The sequence below is a fragment of the Piliocolobus tephrosceles genome, chromosome 2, assembly GCF_002776525.5.
Source record: "Piliocolobus tephrosceles isolate RC106 chromosome 2, ASM277652v3, whole genome shotgun sequence".
Classification (NCBI taxonomy): domain Eukaryota; kingdom Metazoa; phylum Chordata; class Mammalia; order Primates; family Cercopithecidae; genus Piliocolobus; species Piliocolobus tephrosceles.
The window spans coordinates 23,738,844-23,760,546 of NC_045435.1; the positions used below are offsets into that span (position 1 = coordinate 23,738,844).

At 32.7% G+C, this 21,703-nt stretch overlaps 1 protein-coding gene across 1 annotated transcript in view; it reads left to right on the top strand.

Moving 5' to 3' along the window:
* ROBO1 (roundabout guidance receptor 1) overlaps positions 1-21,703 on the top strand; it is a 1,175,986-nt gene that overhangs the window by 174,083 nt on the left and 980,200 nt on the right. The window contains exon 2 of the mRNA XM_026457249.2: positions 3,745-3,881. Coding sequence (XP_026313034.1) covers positions 3,794-3,881 — 88 coding nt within the window. The 5' untranslated portion in view covers positions 3,745-3,793. The remainder of the gene's footprint in view (positions 1-3,744; positions 3,882-21,703) is intronic.

Here is a 21,703-nt window from a genome sequence, read left to right on the forward strand (position 1 = left end):
AGGATATGTAAATTTAAAACATGATGTACCATTGCATGCCTACTAGAATGGCCAAAACCTAGAACACTGATCACACCAGCTACAAGCAAGGATTGAGCAACAAGACATCTTACTCGTTACCAGTGGACAGACAAATGGTGTAACCACTCTGAAAGACGATTTGGCAGTTTCTTGCAATAATAAGCATTGTCTTACCATATAATTGAGCAATCACACTACTTATTATTTATCCAGATGTGTTTAAAACTTACCTCCACACAAAAACCTGCAAATGGGTATTTTCTCCAGCTTTATTCAGCATTGCCAGAGTTTGGAAGAAATCAAGATGTCCTTCAATAGGTAGATGGATAAAGAAACCATGGTACGTCAGGAATGTTACTCAGTGCTGAAAAGACATTAGCTATCAAGACATGAAAAGAAAAAACATGGAGGAAACTTAAATTTATATTAATTACTAAGTGAAAGACATATATAGCCAATTTTATAAGGCTGTATACTCTATGGTTATGCCTATACGACATTCCAAGAAAGGCAGAACTGTGGAGATAACAGAGATCAGCAGTTTCTAGGGGTTCGGAAGGAGGAGGGATGAATAGATGAAGCACAAGGGATTTTTAGGGCAGCGAAACTATTCTGTATGATACTATGATGTGTGATATGTGTCACATACATTTGTTCAAACCCATAAAATGCACAATACCAAGAGTAAACCTTAATGTAAACTATGGACTTTGGGTGATAATGGTGTCAATGTAGGTTGATCAATTGTAACAAATGCAGCATTCTGGTGGGGATTGCCAATGGGAGAGGCTATGCAAGGGCAGGGAATGGAATAGTGTCAGGAAATGGAATAGTGTCAGGGAAGGAAGTTAATGAGAAATCTCTGTACCTTCCACTCAATTTTCCTCTAAACCTAAAGCTACTGTAAAAAGTAAAATCTATTAAAAGCAAACGAAAAACTTCAAAATACTGAAGTTATATGTGTACAATAGCTAATAATGCAATTCCCATTTCTGATTTGTGGGTACTACCTTAAAAATCATATTATGTTTTCAGCTACGTACTACATAAATTCACAGAACTAGTCCTAGATCATGAAAATTTATTTGAGGAATATTAATCACAATACCTTACACATATTTGAAATAATATCGGCCTGTTGAATAACATAACTTGGGGGGATTCAATCAATTATAATAAGTGTTTGTACTTTCAGGTTTATTTTCTTATGTGCATGTTTGATTAGACTCTTTATTTTATCAATAGCTGCCTGCTACAAACAAGTTATATATAGCTATTAATAAATGACAGTTAAAATGTAATTAGCCACAGATACAAAAATATCATTTAACAAATATAATCCTTCTAAATTTTTAAGTAATAAAGTTCTAAATAGCCTTGAGATTCATACATGTTTTTATTTACGTCAAGAGCTAAGATACAACTGCTTATACACATTTAAGAAATCAGAGGTCTAGGCCGGGCGCAGTGGCTCAAGCCTGTAATCCCAGCACTTTGCGAGGCCAAGACGGGTGGATCACGAGGTCAGGAGATGGAGACCACCCGGCTAACATGGTGAAACCCCGTCTCTACTAAAAAAAATTCAAAAAACTAGCCGGGCGAGGTGGCGGCGCCTGTGGTCCCAGCTCCTCGGGAGGCTGAGGCAGGAGAATGGCGGGAACCCGGGGGGCGGAGCTTGCAGGGAGCCAAGATGGCGCCGCTCACTCCAGCCTGGGTGACAGAGCGGGGAAAAAAAAAAAAAAAAAGAAATCAGAAGTCTAGGGTTTATTCCAAACAGGACTCTATGTCTAGGACACTCAGTAATCAATTAGAGAGAAGAGGAATCTGAGAAACTCCTTAGGCAAGCAGAAACCAAGAAATAGGGCAACTCATATCAAAAGCCAGCCAAGCAGAAATGACCAGTACACAGGATACTTAAACATTTTCTCTGGAGAAACAAATCATTTATACTTCGCTGAGAAATGTGATCATAAGCCATAACATTCAGTGGATAACCCTGTAAAAGAGCTTTTGGACAAACTAATAACTGCATAGTTTAGATTAAAGAGTAAAAATATTAATCTAGGTTTATAATGTAGTTATACAGTATCAGTGATGAGTGATATACTAGGATAAGGAGAGTTACAAGAACATTAACCCCAAGACAAAGAAGTCAGGGAATAAATATGAAACTACAGTAACCAAGTATATTTTTTGAGGCAAGGTTCTAGCTCACATCAAAGTTGCTTACAGAGAATGTTAGAGACAGGAAATAATCTCCAAATATCTAAAGTCAAGTCAGGTGATTGTAGCTGTCTGGCAAGAGGATTAGACAACTTTGCTAGGGGAAAACTTAGCAATTAACTCTGAATTGATAAGTCATAAAATAAGGACAGCTCAACTCAAATAGACAAATTAAAGTAACTATGTCCAGTTAACCTACAATAATAAATTGGTAACCTTTTTTCAATTTGTTATTCTGAGTGTCACAAAAATAACTGTTAGAACTTCGTAGGGGTGGACAAATTGCTTTTTATGTAGTTCTAGATTTGTGTATCTATTTTTGACTAAATAGTAAAAATATTATTAAAAGATTAAGTATTTCCACTTCTCAACTCTCAAATCTAAAATTTGCCAAGTGCTGCCAAGTATACTTGTATATTCCTACCAGAGTTATCTTCTAAATTATTTAGATCATTTTATAATCTATTATTAAAATCTGCGGTGGCTCCTCATACATTACTTGCCCTATTTATTTTTAAGTTCCCTATCACATTACATTCTGGCAAACCCGATCATCCAGCCAAAAAACTACTGTCCTTATAGTAGCCTAAATACATCTTTATATCATGGGAATATATCTATATCTACCTATCTACCTGTCATCTATCTACCTATGATAAAATTTATATATAAATAAATGTACCATGAAATTCATGTATCTACATACCATCTTACTTTGAAAATTTGGTTCTATTGTTGTTTCTAAATAGTATTGTTTTATTTTCCACTTACTGGATATTATCTCATATCTCAAAATGCCACTTCTTCCCTGTAAGGTTGGTCCAGTCTCCCTGGCAAAATTAATTAACCAGTTATTTGCATATATTTTTGTAGCTTTATGCTGTCGTTTGTTATTATCTCTTAGAAAGTCCCCAAAGATTATAAGCTTTGTTTTTTACGAGGATACTCTTATTTTTCTCTGTCATATTCAGAATAGACAACTTAGTAATTTTTAAAATCTGTTTGTGAATTCACAAAATTAAAGTGGCCTCAAGTTGTTTATGCACCTTGGTGAAGAGCAAGTTTTTTTTTCTGCTATATCCCCAAAGCAGCATAGTGCGTGACTCATTATAAATTGGTTGTAAATATTTGTTTAATGAATGATTAACTTCATTGTTTTCCGAATGTGATGAGAGTGTTCCAACTAAATTGGTGGGGAATCAAAGTAAAAATCACTTATCTGGCATTCTCTAAAAAACAGAGAAAATCAAGGAATCATTTATGATTAACATGTAACTTAAAAATGAGTTTTCAAAATTAATAACTACCACATTTGTTTGAAATGTGAATCATGAAATATATTCTGTACAATTCATTTTAGTAATGTAATAATTTTAATTATGTTTCATTTCAAAAAATGACATTTCAAATCTATTTGAACTGCAATATTTCACAAAATAATTATCTCTCAACATAGCTAACCATTACAAAATAATAATTTTGTTTTTTTAATCTCCCCAGATAACACATACCTATCACTGGCTGGGTGTAATGCAAGGAAGGGACAAAGATGAAATGGAAACATGTTCCTTTTTTGGTCATAATATCACTCCTCAGCTTATCCCCAAATCACCTATTTCTGTCCCAGCTTATTCCAGGTAAGTGCTGTGTGTTTGTTTTATCAATACTTAACCAGTAATCCTTCTTTGCTTTGAATTCACTTTTTATTGTGTGTATTGCAAATCAAATTTGTTCATTTTCTTTGGAACTTGCAAGGCTGTGTGAATGTCTTCTTGAGTATGAGTGCTGATCAATTTCAGGGGTCAAATTATTATTCTAGAAGAGAGCACTTTATTAATTCCCAAGAGAAACAGAACATTGAGAAAAAGTCACTGTGCTGAAACGTGTAAGGAGTGTTATGTTAACTAAGTGAGTTAGAGTGGCAGAAGAAAAATTGCAGTAGGGAAAGGATGTGTAACACACAAAGGACACCTACGCCACAGTGCATGCCAGTACCATAGGAAAGGAACATCAAAAAATTGAAACATTGAAAACTGACATTTCTTAGAGTAGTAACATGTTAATTAACAGGCTGAACAAGGTAAGAATAAAAATGCAACATGCTGCTCTGTTGCTACCATAGTTACCACTGTTTTGGCTGAAGTTAGAAACCTATTTCCTTGAAGTCATAATTTTATTAATGGTATAGAATAGCATTTCTTTAAAATGCTTTACTGTTACTGTTTTAATAAGAATTAGTTAGGTCCAATGTATGCTAGTGGAAAATACAATAATATGTTGATGTACTAATCCAAATATAATTTTAAGTTTCCTCTTAGATAAGACAGAAAAAAATGAAGTTAATTTCAATACATCTGTCTTAATTTAGCCAAGTTATTCATAAAGAATAGCATACCATGTTTTGTTAGATCATACTATGAAACTTTGTTTTTATTTATTTTATGGTTATATTTATTTTGATATTCAGCAACTATATGTAGCTTATCATGTTCATCCACACAAAATCAAAATTTCAAAAAATCCTGGGGCTTCCATTTTTCCCTGTGCTGGGTTTTTTCACCTCGAAGATAAGGGAGTTGTAAACAAAAAAAAAAAAAATGATTTATATATCTGTTAAAAACATTTTCATACGATTGAAGGATACAGAAATTTTAAGTCCGTTGTAAGAAAATACATGTAATGATTTGTATCAAATTAGGTTAGCCCGCTAAAATTACTATGTATTTTTATTTTTAGTCTGTTCCCACATTCCCTTCTCTTGCCATGACTCTGTTGAGTATTAGGATTAGTGTATGAATCAAAGAAAACATCATATATTTCTTAAATATGTGGAAAATGCAAATATAGGTACAATTTAATTCACTGTTTTGTAAATTGTCAGAATAAAGAGGATACTTATATGAAAGTGTTTTTAAAACTGCAGCTATAGGTAGACACAGATACAGATACAGCTTAGGTATAATTCCCCTTAAACTGTATGGCCGACTAATAATTCCTACAGGTCAATAAATTTGGTCCGTGATGTAGTTATTGAGCAGGATATCAAAATTCAAAATTGTTAAGTGAGGTTTGAACCACCTGTGTCTATCTAGTGGAAGAAGGAATGCATGTATGAATATATATGGTGGGAAGGTACAAGGTTTATCTAGGGAATAAAAAATATTATCTTTTTATTCAAAAGGATATTGCATAATTTAGAACACTTAGATGCAAAAGCTGTCAAACCTCTGTGATTACTATTTTACATGCAAATACTTCCAAATCAACAGTATATGACTTCATTGCCTAATTTAATATGTAGATTGGTTACACAGGTGATAGTTTGGTCATCAGTTAGTTAAAAATATATGCCACACAATTGATTACTCAAGGCCCATTTTGAGCCAACACTTTCTTAAAAAGAAATAAGGGTAACCTCAAATGGTATGCATACAGTTAGATGCCTTTTTTTTTCAGGACTACAGAGTTCAAGAAACATTTCAAAGTAATTTACCCGTCAAAAGAAATATGCCGTTAGCTTTTCAGAAAGGACACCCGCAGAGTAGAAGTAATTTTCGTAACTGCCTCCATCTAGGAGCACTGGCTTCAGGCTAGGGAGAAAATCTACTGAAAACACTCACTGGCCTTAGAGCGTCCCTTCCTTTCATTGATCTCAGAATGAAGAGAAGTCTTGATTCTTCTAATTGTTTTTCTAGCTTTCATATGTTCGTTTGCGAACTTGGATCTGGATTGAATTGAGCATGTCTCCGAGGAAGCAAAAATTGGATTAGCTTTGAAGGCAAAATATTAGCGTCTTTATAAAAAAGGAAAAACAAAAACAAATAAACAAACAAAAATGTAATTTCTTATTCAGCTGATTTATTTCCACTCTTTCTCTTAAGAAAAAAAAAATTCTCCTTCATCAGAAATGTATTTCTAATAATAAACAATCAGATAAAGATATCAGACAAATGAAAAAAAGGAACATGCTTCTAAAAAAAATAAGGAGACTTTTATATTCTGTAGTACTTGACTCAGTGAGTTATCATCAGCCAAGGTGTCTACAGGAACAAGATTTCTCAGGGTACAAAAGAAAAGAGCAATTAAAACATTGGCACAATGCAGGTTATTTTATTACCACAACAATAGAGTGTTTTTCACTTCAAGCTGTGGCTAGATAACTTGATGTAAGTAAATATTAAAATATTTGAATGTAATGTCTGGAATTGATGGATTGCCCAGCTCAAATTTTTTTTCATATTTGATTTTGTCTCCCTGTATAATACATTTTTAAAACTGCTGTTATGTTTCATAACATTGCATATGAAATGGTTGGTATATGAGAAGGCAAACAAATTACTTGTATATAGTAAATCAAGAAATACTCTTATTGTTGAAAATAAATTGGTTTAGAGAAAAAGAATAATTAATAAATGGATTCTAAGAATAACCAGGCTTTCTCAGCCATTTGAATTGCTGCTTTCATTGCATGTTGAGCCCGTTAAAACCCACCTCCTTTTTATTAAAACCACTGGTAGATGTTTTTCATGTTAATTTACTTCATCTCTAATTCACAAATGAAATAAATATTAAACCATGTGAGGTTATCTCTCGAGGTGTGCTGAATCTGGACTATGCCATGTCTTGACTTAATTTCTGCTAGGAAAGAAATCTGACAGATGCCAATCTTTACATTTTAAGCATCTACCTTTTATTGCCACAGATGTCAGGAAGACAATGAAAAGCAAATGTTAAATGATATGTTATTAAAGCATATATTTCACGTATAGTGGAATTAATTTAAAAATTTAAAATCCTCTATGGTAAAAAAAAAAAAAAAGTTGAATTCTAGGCTTATATTGCAATATTTTAAATGAAAATACCTGAAGAAATACCCACAAGGTTGTATTTCTATTTGAATAAATAAGATAGGCTACCTTAAAGTTAAGCATGATTTATTTTTTCCTTTCCATTCTCTAAATGTGCAGCAATGTTGTCCTTCATTAAAGATGCAGGTACTGACTGGGTTATTTCCTTGTCCCTGACTCATGTCAACAAGCCTTGAGTGCGAAATTTTCTGAAATGATTTACTGCTTATGTGCCCCACCCATCCATTGACCACCACTCCCGTATCTTGCTGTTATACCCCACAAAAGATAATTGAAAAGGGCCATTAACCGGGTCTGAATCGTCCATAAATAAATTACAAATTGTGAAAAAAAATTCCTCATGCAAAATTTTAGAAATTACAATGAATATATACATACAACCCCATACATTTCTAAGTTTTTGTTTTAGTTTTCATGTGCTCAATATATTTTTAATAGACTTGAGGATTTATTTCAGATTTTTAAAAATCTCCTTTGTAATGTGAAAACAAATTGAAAGTAAATAAATTCCGGAAGTCTAACTATGACAGAATCTTTAGGAATTTCTTTTGGGATACTTTATTTAACAAGTAATGTTGCATGCATGCTTCTTACAAAGTTTATGATCCACAGGTATGTTTTTTCCCAATATTTGTGGTTGGTTTCTATGGCAAAGAAATACATATTAGGAAAATATATGTCATTTAAAACCTATAGAGATTGCTTGTTCATAGGCAACAGTTTAATTTTTTAACTGCACTGACTGTTTAGAAAGTAGTCAATTATTTTGAAAAACATAAAAAGTTACCATTATAATATCATATTTAGGTATAAAAGTACTTAAACACACTTAACTCTTAAATTATGCATTGATGGAGGTATTATACACGAAAGTAATTTGATTTTACATGCTACTTGACAAATTTGTCTGACTAGAGTTGTCTCTCAACATGTTTTCCATGAACTGTTTTTTCAGAAGCACCTGAGATGCTTCTAAAATTAAAGATTCCTAGGACCCACGGCAGAATCACTGAAATAAAGAGCTTGGGCAGTTTTACAAGTATCTACAAATTATCTAACGGGCAGAAAATTTGAGAACCTCTGCTTTAGACATTTGAGTTGATTTTATTTTAATGTTGAGTACACTTAAAGAATGTGTATTCTCTGAGGACAGATTTCCATGAAAAAGGGAAAAAGTTGTCTGGACATATTTGTTTTCTATATTGCAAGGATTTGGAGGAGCAGATTTGATGCCACTACCAGTTTATTTCGCTTTGGTTTTGCTTATGATTCTTGTTATTTTCATCTCTTAATAAATGTTTCTGTATTGAAAAACATAATATATCCTGTTGGATGAAAGGCATTAGCTCAATACCCAAAGCCGCTGAACTAATAGGCAGATCAGTGAATATTAAATTATATTATTGAAAGTGACTTTACAAAATTCAAAGTTAAGTTTGCCTAGTGGGTACAATTCCCCCTAAATTTTGTCCAAGCCTGAGTAAAATCTTAATGCAGATATTAAGTAGCTGGAAATTTATAATAAATTAGAATAATATGTTAATTATGCAAATATTCTCTAAAAAGAAACTAATAACCATGGCTGTATTATGACTTACAGAAGCCTTAGACAATTTTGCCTTTATGGGCCCCTTTTTCCATAAAATCATCTTAAAAATATGTCAATATCAACATGACTTATGCCCGAATGTGATGCCTAAAAACAATAGTCACTACAAATTAAATGCAACAAAAACTTACCTTTAGACATTATATAAACCTCATAGAAGAAAACCATAACATAAGAGAAATCAAATATTCTCTGAGTGATACTTTTTATAGTATAATTTTAACAACAATAATACGTCTCTTGCTGATGACTCACTTGATACTGACTTGCTGTGTTTCCTATCCCCCATCATTCTGCAAAGTTAAATGAGCTAGTGCCAGGTGTGGGCTAATGGATCCCGTGAAGGAGATCTTCTGCTTGTGGTGCTTAGTGAAGGCTGCAGAGGGCTCATCCCTAATCACATTCCCCACATCCCTAATCACATTGCATTTGTCTGTGTGCGTTTGTGTGTGTGTGTGTGTGTGTGTGTATGCACATACATATACACATACACACACGCACGCACACACACACCCTCACCCACCTACAAATTATGGAGGTCTCTTGTTACATACTCAGGACATTTATCTACTGTTAGACTCCTGTGATTTGATGAATTTATTTATTTTCCTCCCACTCTGCTCATTGATTTAGTAATCGAGCATAATGTCAATCATTTTTGAAAGACCCGAACAAGCACTTTCCTCCTTGGTTTGTTTTTTTGTTTGTTTGTTTTGAGAAAATAAAACTCCCCCCAAAGGTGAGAAATGGAAGTCAGTTAGTGCCCATTTGTGTTCTGCACAAAACTGCTCCACAGTACTTTAGGGATCTGTCCAGGTAAAAGTATGTATATGTGTCTGTCTGTCTATCTATCTATCTATCTATCTATCTATCTATCTATCTATCTATCATACCTATGTAATATATGCATGTATATCTATCAATATATACATATATATAATATATGCATACATACAGATAAAATAAGTTCATCTTGACTCAGACTATCTATCCATTCTTTCACCTATGTGAAATAATGATACAGACAGTATTTGTGTGAAGGCCAAGTTGAGATCTTATTTGAATTAATTTCTAAATTGTTAGCAATAAATTGTTAAATATATGGGTTTGTAAAAATGACAGAATGTTTTATCTTTTCAGTTACTTTTTCCTTTGTTTTGGTTTGGGTTCTGTTATATTCACCTTGAGTGAGGAAACACTATGCCTTGGCAATATCTAGAGTCAATAGAAATGTTCTTCAGATAAGGTAATGCTCTGCTCCAAAAGGTGCATTCTTCTGTTTTAAATTTACATTTTATATGATGCCCAGCTATGTGCACGTACAATTCACAGTTGTTAAAATTACTTGCATAGTTCATCATTGCGGTCATTATTTTGCTTAGGACAAGAGTACTCTCATCCATCATTTGTATTTCCTATGCTAATGTGGGTATCTTTAAAAAAAAAAAAAAAGACTAGTAGATCAATGATACCAAATGTCTCTTAATTTATGCTACATTTTGTTTAAATCAATATTACAATTATATTACAGCTTCTTGGGTAGTCAAGAAAGATTCAAGATCTTTTCCAAATGTGTACATTTATATATGGTTTCTTTATGATCTCATCATTTTCTTCTTCCTTAGGAAGAAATATCTTTAAGATATTTCTCCAGAATTCATGAATAAATGAGCAGAGATTATATTTATCTGCTGTACTGTAGCCCTTCATTAAAACTCAATTTCATGGGGAAAAAAACACCATAATTTGTAGTTTATATGAACCGAATATCCTCCTTTAGACACATTTCCTCAAATTTAAATATTGGAGGTTAATCATTATGGCATATGTAAGAGTCATTGTCCTCACATTCTTTTTCCCATTGAGAATAGACATGATGTCAACAGAGTAATTAATTCAAACTTAATAGCTAAATAATAAACTTAATGGCTATTAACTAAAAAATGCATCACTAATATAAAGAAAAACCCTGTGTTCAGAATAGGAACACCATGTTCATTAGAATGATCACTATCCATAAGTATTTCATAGAGGGAAGACATACATGTTAGCAAGGATGAGGTCTTGTCTTAGATGTTCATAGGACTCTTTGCCAAATGTGCACTAGAGCCCAGAGCAAAAACTTGAGGAGGGCATGAAAGACTTCACAGATCTTGTAAACAAGCAGAAAATAAACTGAAACACTCATATTTATTAGGTCCCTAATAAATAGCTTGCTGTTTATTACACTATAGCTTTAGGAGTTTCTCAAGGTTGAAAAGGGGTGAGTAGGAAAGAGAGCCCCAGGCTCATGCCAAGGTGCAGAGCTAAGTGCATAAGATGAGCACGTATTTGGTTTGGTAGAAAGTAAAGATACATATTGAAAAATGTTTGGAAATATTCTCAGAAAGAGACAAAGCTCAAATCTAGAGGAGCCTTATTTGTACTTGGCTGGGCAGCTTTATCTGTAAACTCTGGACAATAGGAATGAGAGAGTTTAAAGGACAGTAACCTAATAAGATTATATTTGAAAATAGTGATTCAAGTAGAAAAGTGGTAAATTCAGTTTATCTATGCTAATTGATTAATTTAACAAATGTTTATTTAAGATTGCCCGTTGAAGTTTCTCTTGTAAATTTGGAGACCGTGTCAATGAGAGCGTCTCTCTTGGTGTCATCTTCTGTTTTCCTTCTCTGTGGGTGAAAACTATTAAAAAGCAAATTACATATCAAATTGTCTAATTACAATAAATTTTTATTATAATGGAAAATAGAAAAAAAAACTTCTGGAGTTATTCAGATAGGTTCTTGATGTCTGAAAGAGTAAGGGGGAGCTAAAAATTATTCACTGAATGTTTGTTGATGGATGAATATATAAGAAGAGGTTGCATAAAAATATATGGCAACATTTGAATAGGACCATAGAGATGAAAAAGGAATAACAGGATCTAAATAGCATAGATTATAAATTATATTAGATTCTAAATATCATATAGAAAATATATAAGCATAATAGTTATAGGACTTCCATTTGGTCTTAAAACTAGTATTTGGTTTACATTTCTTGATTAACTTAAATTCCTAATAAACTGAAAATGCTACTTAAACTTGCCATACACAGATAGATATATATGTATGCAGATGTATATATTCTTCACTTTGTTCCTTGTATAGATATTAACACTGGTAGGATATTCTAGACACTTAACCAAGTTAAAAGTAACACTCATAAGAATAATACTACAACCAAACTGGAATAAATGACTACAAACATATTTGATATATATATATATATATATATATATATATATATATATATATGATTTGTTCTTTCAACGTAAATATGTTTCTTAAGATTTGTACCCTATATTTGTTTATTGAAACATTAATTTTTTGAAAGTTCTTTGATTCTATATGTTTCTTGAGTTTTACTTAAATGTGTACATATATGTGTGTGTTTATATGTATAAATTTATGTGTGGTATTACAAATGATTGGATATTCTATCAGTAGAAGTGGCAAGCCTTGAGAGAGAACAAATACTTAAGGGAAAAAATAGTGTGTTCGTTACTTTCTAGAGACTATCAATCAGTTGAAGATGAGATCTTAATAACTAGAGAAATTGCCAGCTGTACTTCAGTACTGTGTCTCTTTATGAGCCTTGGTCTTCTAGTGTGAAGCTTTATTTAATTGTTTAAGCAGATGGAAGCAAACTAACAGACACGTCAGCCACAAGACACTCAATGAAGAAACTTGTATTTGTAATCTAGCCGTAGAGGCCAGGACTATTCTACTTTGATGATATGGCCTTTGTGATGAAACTGGATAGAAAAGCCCCACGTGCCACACGGTCCACCTGATTAAGTCATCAGAATGCATTGCAGCGAACAGAGGGCCTCATATGGACGGTATAAGTAATGTTTTTCCTCTATTGCTTGGTTAATAGAAAGAGGCGTTAACCTAAATTATGACTGATCGAGGCTATATGGTACAGCTGTTGTAATTGTGCCTGAAGGTAGAGAAAGCCTTGGTTTAAAACAAGACAAAAACAAAAACAAAAAAAACCTCTATTTGCCAGAGACACTGTCATTATTTCATTCAACTATTTTTTCTAGATTTCCTAGTGAGCTTTCATTTATTCTGCTTTCTCTCATTGCTTGTGTTTTTCCTCTTGCCACATGCATGTATCCTTTGTTATATAAACAAACAAAACTGTGCCATGATTTCACGTGGAAGAATTGCTTTGAAAAAGATTTCCGTTATGGAATCAATAATTCATAAATAAAATGAGTATTCTTTACTATTAAAATGAGACGTATATATTAAAAGCTTGAGACGAGAAGAAGTTGAATACATGGGCCTTGAAAATATAAAAACGTATTGTAACTGGCCTTCTCCCCAAGAGAGTATCCACTGCAAATTTCAAAGGATGTGGCCACATACATATAGTGACACATACTTACATAAATATAAAGTCACAATATATGGGTGTGTGGATGTACATATACATAAAATATGAGTGAATATATTTAAATTCATTTATGTATAAAACTGTGTTTTCATTTTAAATTCTTTATATACATCTAGTCAATATGCACAAGCTGATATAAAGTAACACATTTTTATCTTAAGAGGATAAGATTTATGATTATTTTATTTATTTGTTTGTTTGCATATTTATTTACTTATTGAGACAGAGTCTTGCTCTGTTGCCCAGGCTGGAGTGCAGTGTCGTGATCTTGGCTCACTGCAACCTTTGCCTCCTGTGATTCTCCTGCCTCCGCCTCCTGAGTTGCTGGAATTGGAGATGTGCACCACCATGCCCGGCTAGTTTTTTTGTTTTTAGTAGAGAAAGAGTTTCACCATGTGGGTCAGGCTGGACTCAAAATGCTGGCCTCATGTGATCTGCCCACTTAGGCCTCTCAAAGTGCTGGGATTGCAGGCATAAGCCACTGAGCCCGGCTAGGATAAGATTTATTATGACATGACATTTTTTCCATCAGTGTTAATAGTCATTCTCCGAATTACCAGGTTACTAGGACGATGTATCTACACAGATGACTGAATCCCTTGTATATGAAAATAACTCTTTAGAGTATATAATATAATTTCTCATTTTTCCATCTAAATGGCCTTTGAACTTTATTTTAATGTTTTATCTTGTTTAAGTTCTTAGCTTGACATTCAACTCAAGCAGAGGCATACAAGCATAGCATCTCTAATACAATAAACCGGAATTAGGAGCTAAGTCATCGCCTGTGTTGCTGCTCTTGTCCATGAGGTATCATGGCTCACTGGAGTCATGGGTTTTCCTCATAAGTTTATGACTCTCATCACTTTTTTCCTATCTCTTTCACTGCACATTTTATTTCTTTTCTTGCCTTTCTTTTCTAATATGTTGAGAAATTCAGGCTTCTAGATAGTTACTGTATACAAAGTTGTGTTACTTCTCTTTAATAATTTATGTAGGTGATTTCATGTTCTTTTAATAAACTGAATACAAAACAAGGATTCTAAGATGCATCATTATGTATGGCCAGGAAAAGAATATAACCGCCAATTAACCCATGACACCACAGGTTAAGGATACTTCTATGCAATACATTAGTTGGACCACTCTCTCATTGCTTTGAAGTTTCTTTCATCCTTTCCAAAAGAGTTGGCAATTACTCTTGCATCTAGTTTGGTAAATGACAAACAACTCTTTTGAAATTTCTCAGGAAATAGACACTTCCTTCTACCTAAGGGTGTCTTCTTTTCTTAAGTAGCATAATTTCTGCTTCACAAGAACCTATAAGCCTGTGACCATCCCTTGAACAATAAATATTTCCTTCACAAATGTCAAATTTAAGCCTGAAATTTTGTTTCTAAGTTTCAAATAACAGTAACATTTACTGACAATTTTGAATTATACTGGAATTATGGAACACATTTTAAATGACAATTAAACTCCACTTGTGTGTTCCTCGTAATGCACGTAACTCAACTGAAATGACAATACGAACAGTCGTGACCAAGTTACCACATCACAGTCAGTGCCGATCACATCAGAATTGCCGCCTGGCCTATAGTGATTGCAGGATGCCGTCTACTATAAGACGTCAGGGTCAAAACGTTTTTTAAGGAAGGGTCTTTGTATTGATAAAATACAGTAGAGGGAAATTGAGCTGACATAGTCCTCAAGCTCCTGAAAGCTATTAAACATAAGTGTACAAATGTTCACTGGCAACTGGTTCTTAAGAGATTATTATTTTAAAGCCACAAATGTGGCAAACATAATGAAAAATGTAGTATAGTAATACAACTGTGGTTAAAATTCATCCATTTAGAAGCTCACTTTTTTCTTCCAAATGGAAGTTTCTTTCTCAGGTTTAGAAATCTGTTCATTAGAAAACCAAGCAAATTCTGTTAAAATCTTACCATCATGACAGTTGAAATTTTTTAGTATGCACCGAGATGAAATGCATAGTATGATTATTAGGCAGCTGTATAATTTCTTTTTCGCAGGCATTCTGGGTAGAAAAAAATAGCTCCAGTAGACACTGTGCTGTTGTTTCACCACAAGTTTGCTGGATCTAAAAAATGTTAATTGAATAACAACAACTGACTTTATTATACTTTCAAAAGTTTACTGAAACATAATTATATACAGGCAGGAGCATTTCTCAAGTAGTGCTGAGCATTTTCCAATTAAATGGTGAATATAATACAAATTGACCAATACTAATAAGTAGGCAATATTACCCCTTAATCAACCAGCAGCTGACTAATATATTGGTTATATTCACTGAATCAGTTTTGCTGAAACTTGTTTCATTGAATCTTATTTTTGGCATTATACACTTACAACTATAGTTTTATTGTATTTTTCCACCAAAAACTTTTATTGTAATACTAAGTTTAGCTTTATAAGATGGTCAAACTGTTTATGTATGATTTTCCATACCTTCAAGTAATGTATCAAAGTTCCTGTTGCTCTATATCTTTCTGAGAAATTGGTGTTGTCAGTGTTTGGGATTTTAGCTGTCTAATAGATGTGTAAGTAGTATCTTGTGATTTAAATTTTTAATTCCTGAATAGCATATGATCTTGTTAAGCTTATGTGTCATCTGTATTGGTTCTTTGGTGAGGTATTTATTTGTTCAGACTTTTTGCCCACTTTTTGGGGGTTGGTTGTTTACTTATTGTTGAGTTTTGAGAGTTCTTTGTTTTTTTTTTTTTTTTTTTTTTTTTTTTTTTTAAGACAGAGTCTCCCTCTGTCTTCCAGGTGGAGGGCAGTGGTGCGATCTCGGCTCACTGCAAACTCTGCCTCCCAGGTTCAAGCGATTTTCCTGCATCAGCCTTCTGAGTAGCTGGGATTGTAGGCGCCCACAACCACACCCAGCTGATTATATAGTAAAGATGGGATTTCATCATGTTGGTCGGGCTGGTCTCAAATTCTTGACCTCAAGTGACCTGCCCACCTTGGCCTCCCATAGTGCTGGGATTACAGGTGTGAGCCACCACGCCCGGTCAGTTCTTTGTAAATTTTGAATTCAAATCCTTTATCAAATATCTATTTAGCAAATATTTTCTTCCATTATTTAGCTTATATCTTTATCCTTCTTACATTGTCTTTTGGAGGGTGGAAGATTTTTCATTTCAATGAAGTCCAATTTATCAATTTTGGTTTTGGTGTTATACCGAAAAACACATCACCAAACCCAAAGTCACTTGGGTTTCTTCCCGAGAATTTTAAATACTTAATATTTTATCTTTTTACATAATATAGTTTACATAAAACATAAACATGTAGAATAAAAGCCCCCTTGTAATGTCTTCAGTGAAAATAAATGATGCTAGCAAGAATATCTTCTGTGTCACTGATGTATGGAATGATAATCAAATGTGAAAATAGTAATATTCCTATTATTTTTGTCAACATTACAAATAACATTGTTTTTTGTTTTCCATGTTAATTGGAAACAATGTGTTGTGTAATCACAAAATTAAGTCTTTGAGTCTTAAAATATTAAATATAGTTAAAACAGGACAAACAAAAATTAAGATTGAAAATGTAGACCAGAGATAATTTATATAAAAGAAAAGATGTTGAAGAAACAAGGAATTTGATGAAGATAGGTGGACCAATTCAGAAATGTTATTAGTATAGATGGAACAAGTTGATGTTGGCCAAATTTTTAATGTTCTCTGGATGTTCACAGAAGCAGCTCTACAAACTATAGCGTCATCTGGAAGCGATTTATAATGACCATAGGGCAGATGATTTATTCAAGTTTCAACCACAAAGTTTAGAATTAATCTTTTTCTCAATTCATTTTCTATTTGCACCCAGCTATCTCTTTTGAAGACAAACTACCTTTTTTCGCCATTTCATTTTTGTAAGCTTTCACCAAGTGTGTATATAATCATCCATTTTAACTATAGCAAATTTATCTATAGCAAATAAACTGGGCAGTGTTAACCAAAGGCATTGGTTTTAGTGTCATACTTCTACCAGCTGTGTGAAATGTTTAAACTTGGGACACTCGCGATGATTTTTTTTTTCTTTGTTTTGTTTTCTTAAAGTAGAGAGTATTTACTTTGTGGTGTGGATGTACCATTTAAATAAAGATTGTAAAGTATCTAATACAATGCCTTATATATTGAAGGCAATGAATAGGGAGTAGCTATTATTACTTTTAAACCATATATACTGGTAAGATTTTGGAAATACGGAGAGGATTGGAAATTGTAGATGGATGAAAGATTATCTCGTCATTTTGAGCCTTGATGATGATGATGATGATGATGATGTCAATGACTGAAAATAGAATGTTTAGAAAGGAGAATTGCTCCAGATTCATGGAGGAGTTAAAATAAAAAACACCGTGGCATGCAAGAGATAAACTTTAATATGGTTAATGCATATAAATATAGTTAACTTCTTCAGGATAGTGGGTGTTAAAGACCTAATTGAATGTGTTGGTCTTTAACCCCCTTTCAAATGTCTCAGCAGACTTTTCAATGTATAATGTCAGACGATACAATATTTAGTGACCACAAAATTTTAAGCTATGTAGAGAAGTCATAATTTGCTATGACAAACAGATGTGATATAACTTCACATCAAATTCAAATCCAAGAAAATAACTCAAATTCAACAGAATATATAAGAATTTGCCTTGGAGTTATGTAAGAGAGCCAGGTTACAACTGTTGTTTCTACTCAAACAGTGACATGATGCTTCAGGGCAAACAAGGGAAATACATGACAATTGTGAATGCTTGTTGTAAACACTGTGACATATTTTTAGACTACAATGATGATTTTGTTGTAATTATTACTAGATTGTTTAGCAAGATGACTATGTTAAAACACTTAAATATGTCACGAGAAAACTGTAGTATTTGGAAGCATGCCATGAAACAATCAGAAGAATGCCTATTCGCTAACATGTTTTTTCTTTAGGCATCTTGGTATAAGGAGAATTTTCATGTTTCTACAGTGTTGGTGAAGTGCTTTACATGAAAATTATATATATACACACACACACTATTTGTTTTCATTTCCCTGTTTAAAAACACAAAAACAGAAACTGTATGCTGATTGCAAAAAATATTTGAAAATCACTGGTCTAAGGAAACATGCAATGAGATGTTGAAATGTTTACTAGAATTGGCCAAGAGAAAGTTTGGTTTGTTGCTGTCTGCTAGGAAGCTAAGTTTTTATTTTGTCTGCTTAAAAAAAGTGTACTTTTTTTTGTTTGTGTTTAGTTGATTGTGACTTTTGGAGGAGGAGTTCAATTATAAATAAAATTTGATTCACTATCATAGTATGTCATAATACACTTTGATTTCAACAGATGGAACATAAAAATATAGTTTATTAAGGGATACATTTCATTAAATTTATGATATGGTAAACCTGAGTGTACTAACTTGTTGTAAAAGTCACAGATCCACAAATATCAACTAAAGAAATTATTAATGGAAACAAACAAAACTCAGTGTTAGATAACCTCAGATGTATATATGCAGCCTGATTAAAGTAAACAGTAAAAAGTAAAAATAAAGAGGACTACAATAATACTTGAGAAGTGGAATTGCCACTGGACTTAATTGAATTTTATGATGATATTAATTATGTTAGCAATTAATCTATAGTATGCTTTGATTGAATGACTACCAAATAAAGAAAAATAAAATTTTATAGTATTATGGTAGCAAAATTTCAAGAGTCATTAAATTGGAATAAAGTCTTGGAAAAGGATTTAGTGCATGAAAAACACAAACAGATAGTAAGATGGACAAGTAGAATGTATTTAAATGCGTGATCCACTTGAAAGATTGAAACCAATGGGACCAGAGGAAATATTGTCAAAATACTGAAAATATTGAAAATGCTGTATTAAAATGAGGAAACACTGAGCCCAGAAATGTCTGACAGACTCAGAGATACATCATTATTTTATATGAATATATCATATTACCTGAAAAATTGATTATATGACAACAACATTTATAAGCCACCTGGTTCAACATAACTGCCCTAACATTTTTTTAAAGATGTACAATTGTACAATTGTACAATTCTTTGAGTACAGGAAATCCATGGACTCAATGGAAACAAGTGATCCTCTATCTAGAGTTTCCCTGGATAGGTGCCCTTTGTGCTTCATAATCCTAGGTTAAAATATACATGTTCACCATGGGTTAACCAAACAAATCCAAATTCCGTATCATATTGTTTTTACATGTTGCTCTTCATTTAGTCTTTATTCAGTAGAATTTACTGTAATATTTTTTAAACTATCACATCTTAGGTTTTTGATTGATCAAAGGAGATATTTTGACAAGTATTTACTGAAGAGTTAAGGTAATTTTAATGAGGTGATGAGTAGATTATTTGGAAGGGGTTGCAAAAATAAAAAGATAAACTGTTTTAAACTGGAGCTGAAAACTAACCCTAATTGAATATGTTGGTAATTTGTCATATTCTTTAAACCATCAATAATTTCACATTTAAAATTTAATTGAAGAACCACTTTGTGGAATTGTCCCATATGAATATCTGTTTTAATAATCTGCCTTCACTGTTACAGTAGTCATTGATAATTGAGGATAAATTTCATAAGCAAACTGTAATAAATTAATAAATATAATCGAAGACTCTCATGTATCTAGTCTACTGTATCTTTAATTTCTGGGTAACAAATAGCACATTTACCATCAGTAAATTCCATTTATTGAGCACTCACTATTTGTTTTCTGCACTAATTTTACTCAAACCTTAAAAAAGTGAAAAAAATTTTTTGTCATCCCAGAACTTAGGAGGCAGAAGAAGGAGGATTACTTGATCCCAGGAGTTCCAGACCAGCTAGCCTGGGCAAGATAGGGCTCCCGTCTCTACAAAATATGAAAAAATTAGCCAGCCCTGGTGACACATGCCTGTAGTCCCAGCTACTTGGGAGACAAGGCTGGAGGCCCTCTTGAGCCAGCCAGTGGAGGCTGCAGTGAGTCATGATCTCACCACTGCACTCCAGCTTGCATGACAGAGCAAGACCCTGTCTCAAAAAATACATGAATATTATTTATATTTTAACAATGAACAGAGCCAGAATTTGAAGCCACTTTGCATTGTCTGACTTGAAAACTTATTATAATGTTCCCCACACTATGCCAATCCATTCCACCTCCACACTACAGTCACCACTGGATTTTTCTCGTCTTATATTGTGTATCTGATTGTAGGTTGGATAAGACATGGTCCATGCAGTGTGATTTAAAAAGATACAAGGCCTCCTGGACCAAATCAGTCTATTTTCTGCCAGAAAAATAAAAATTATGTATTTCAGATATTAACCAAATATTATTAATTTGGCCTTTCTCTGTTTTTCTTGCTTAAAAGTTAATTTCTGTGTTTCTAGCCTTTACTCTTGTTTTACTGCTTCTTCCTTGACAATTGGTATTATAGTTGAGGATACAATCTACATATGTCATAAAATAGTTATGATTGATTTAAGATTGAATTTTATTATTTCAGAAGACCCTCCTTTTTCTCTTTGATGCCATGTGATAATTTACCTTAAAAAAAGATAAGCATAATTTCAGTTAAAGTTTTATAAATGGATAATACATGTTTATTATATACATTTTTATTACCTAAACACACCTCTTAGTTTTTATTAATTTGACATAGCAATGTTAAAAATTATATAATACAGGTAAAATTTAACATTTCTATAATTATTTCATGAATATTCAGTTTAATATTTATAACTGTGCATCAGATTAAAGTGCTTAATCAGAAAACAGTTGTGTTATTTTTATGCAAATACTGACAGAGTTTTACTAAATTTTGAGTATTTATTCTCTTTGAGGTATCATATGTATAGATTTAACAAAGGTCTTTAATGTTTAATATATGGATTTTGACATCTTTGTGAATATTTTTTTCTGTAAGAATAACTTTAAAACAAGAATAGCATTTTTCATTTTACAGTTTTACTTCCATGTTAAATTGTGTTTTTTTAATTCCACTTAATTTTTTTTCTAGTCTGCAAACTTGTATTGAGCAATTTAGTCTCCGAAACCATTACACAAGGCCAGAAGAGGACGTTAAATTTAGGAAGCCCAGAAAAATAGAATGCTCAATGAATTGTCTGTGTGTAGGTACTATAGTGTTGCCAGAAGTAAGTTAAATAGACTTTCCTTCCTCTGGGGGTTGATAACTGAGAATATATCACATAGATGTATGAGTTAATTATAATTTAAAGTAGACAATTGTCTAATGAATCAATTTAAAAGTTTACAGTGAATCAAAACACATAGGAAATATTTACATCGCTTTATGTTTTGAAAACAATGCCATTCTTTTGATTTTCAGAAATGCAGAAGCAGTAATAGATTTTTTTCAGTCATCAGTTGTCTTTATTTTCATGTTTTTAGAAAAGTGCTTTCCTACATAGATGTACTAGTTCACTTGATCACACTAAATGGTATAGTTAAAACTTTGTCTTTGTT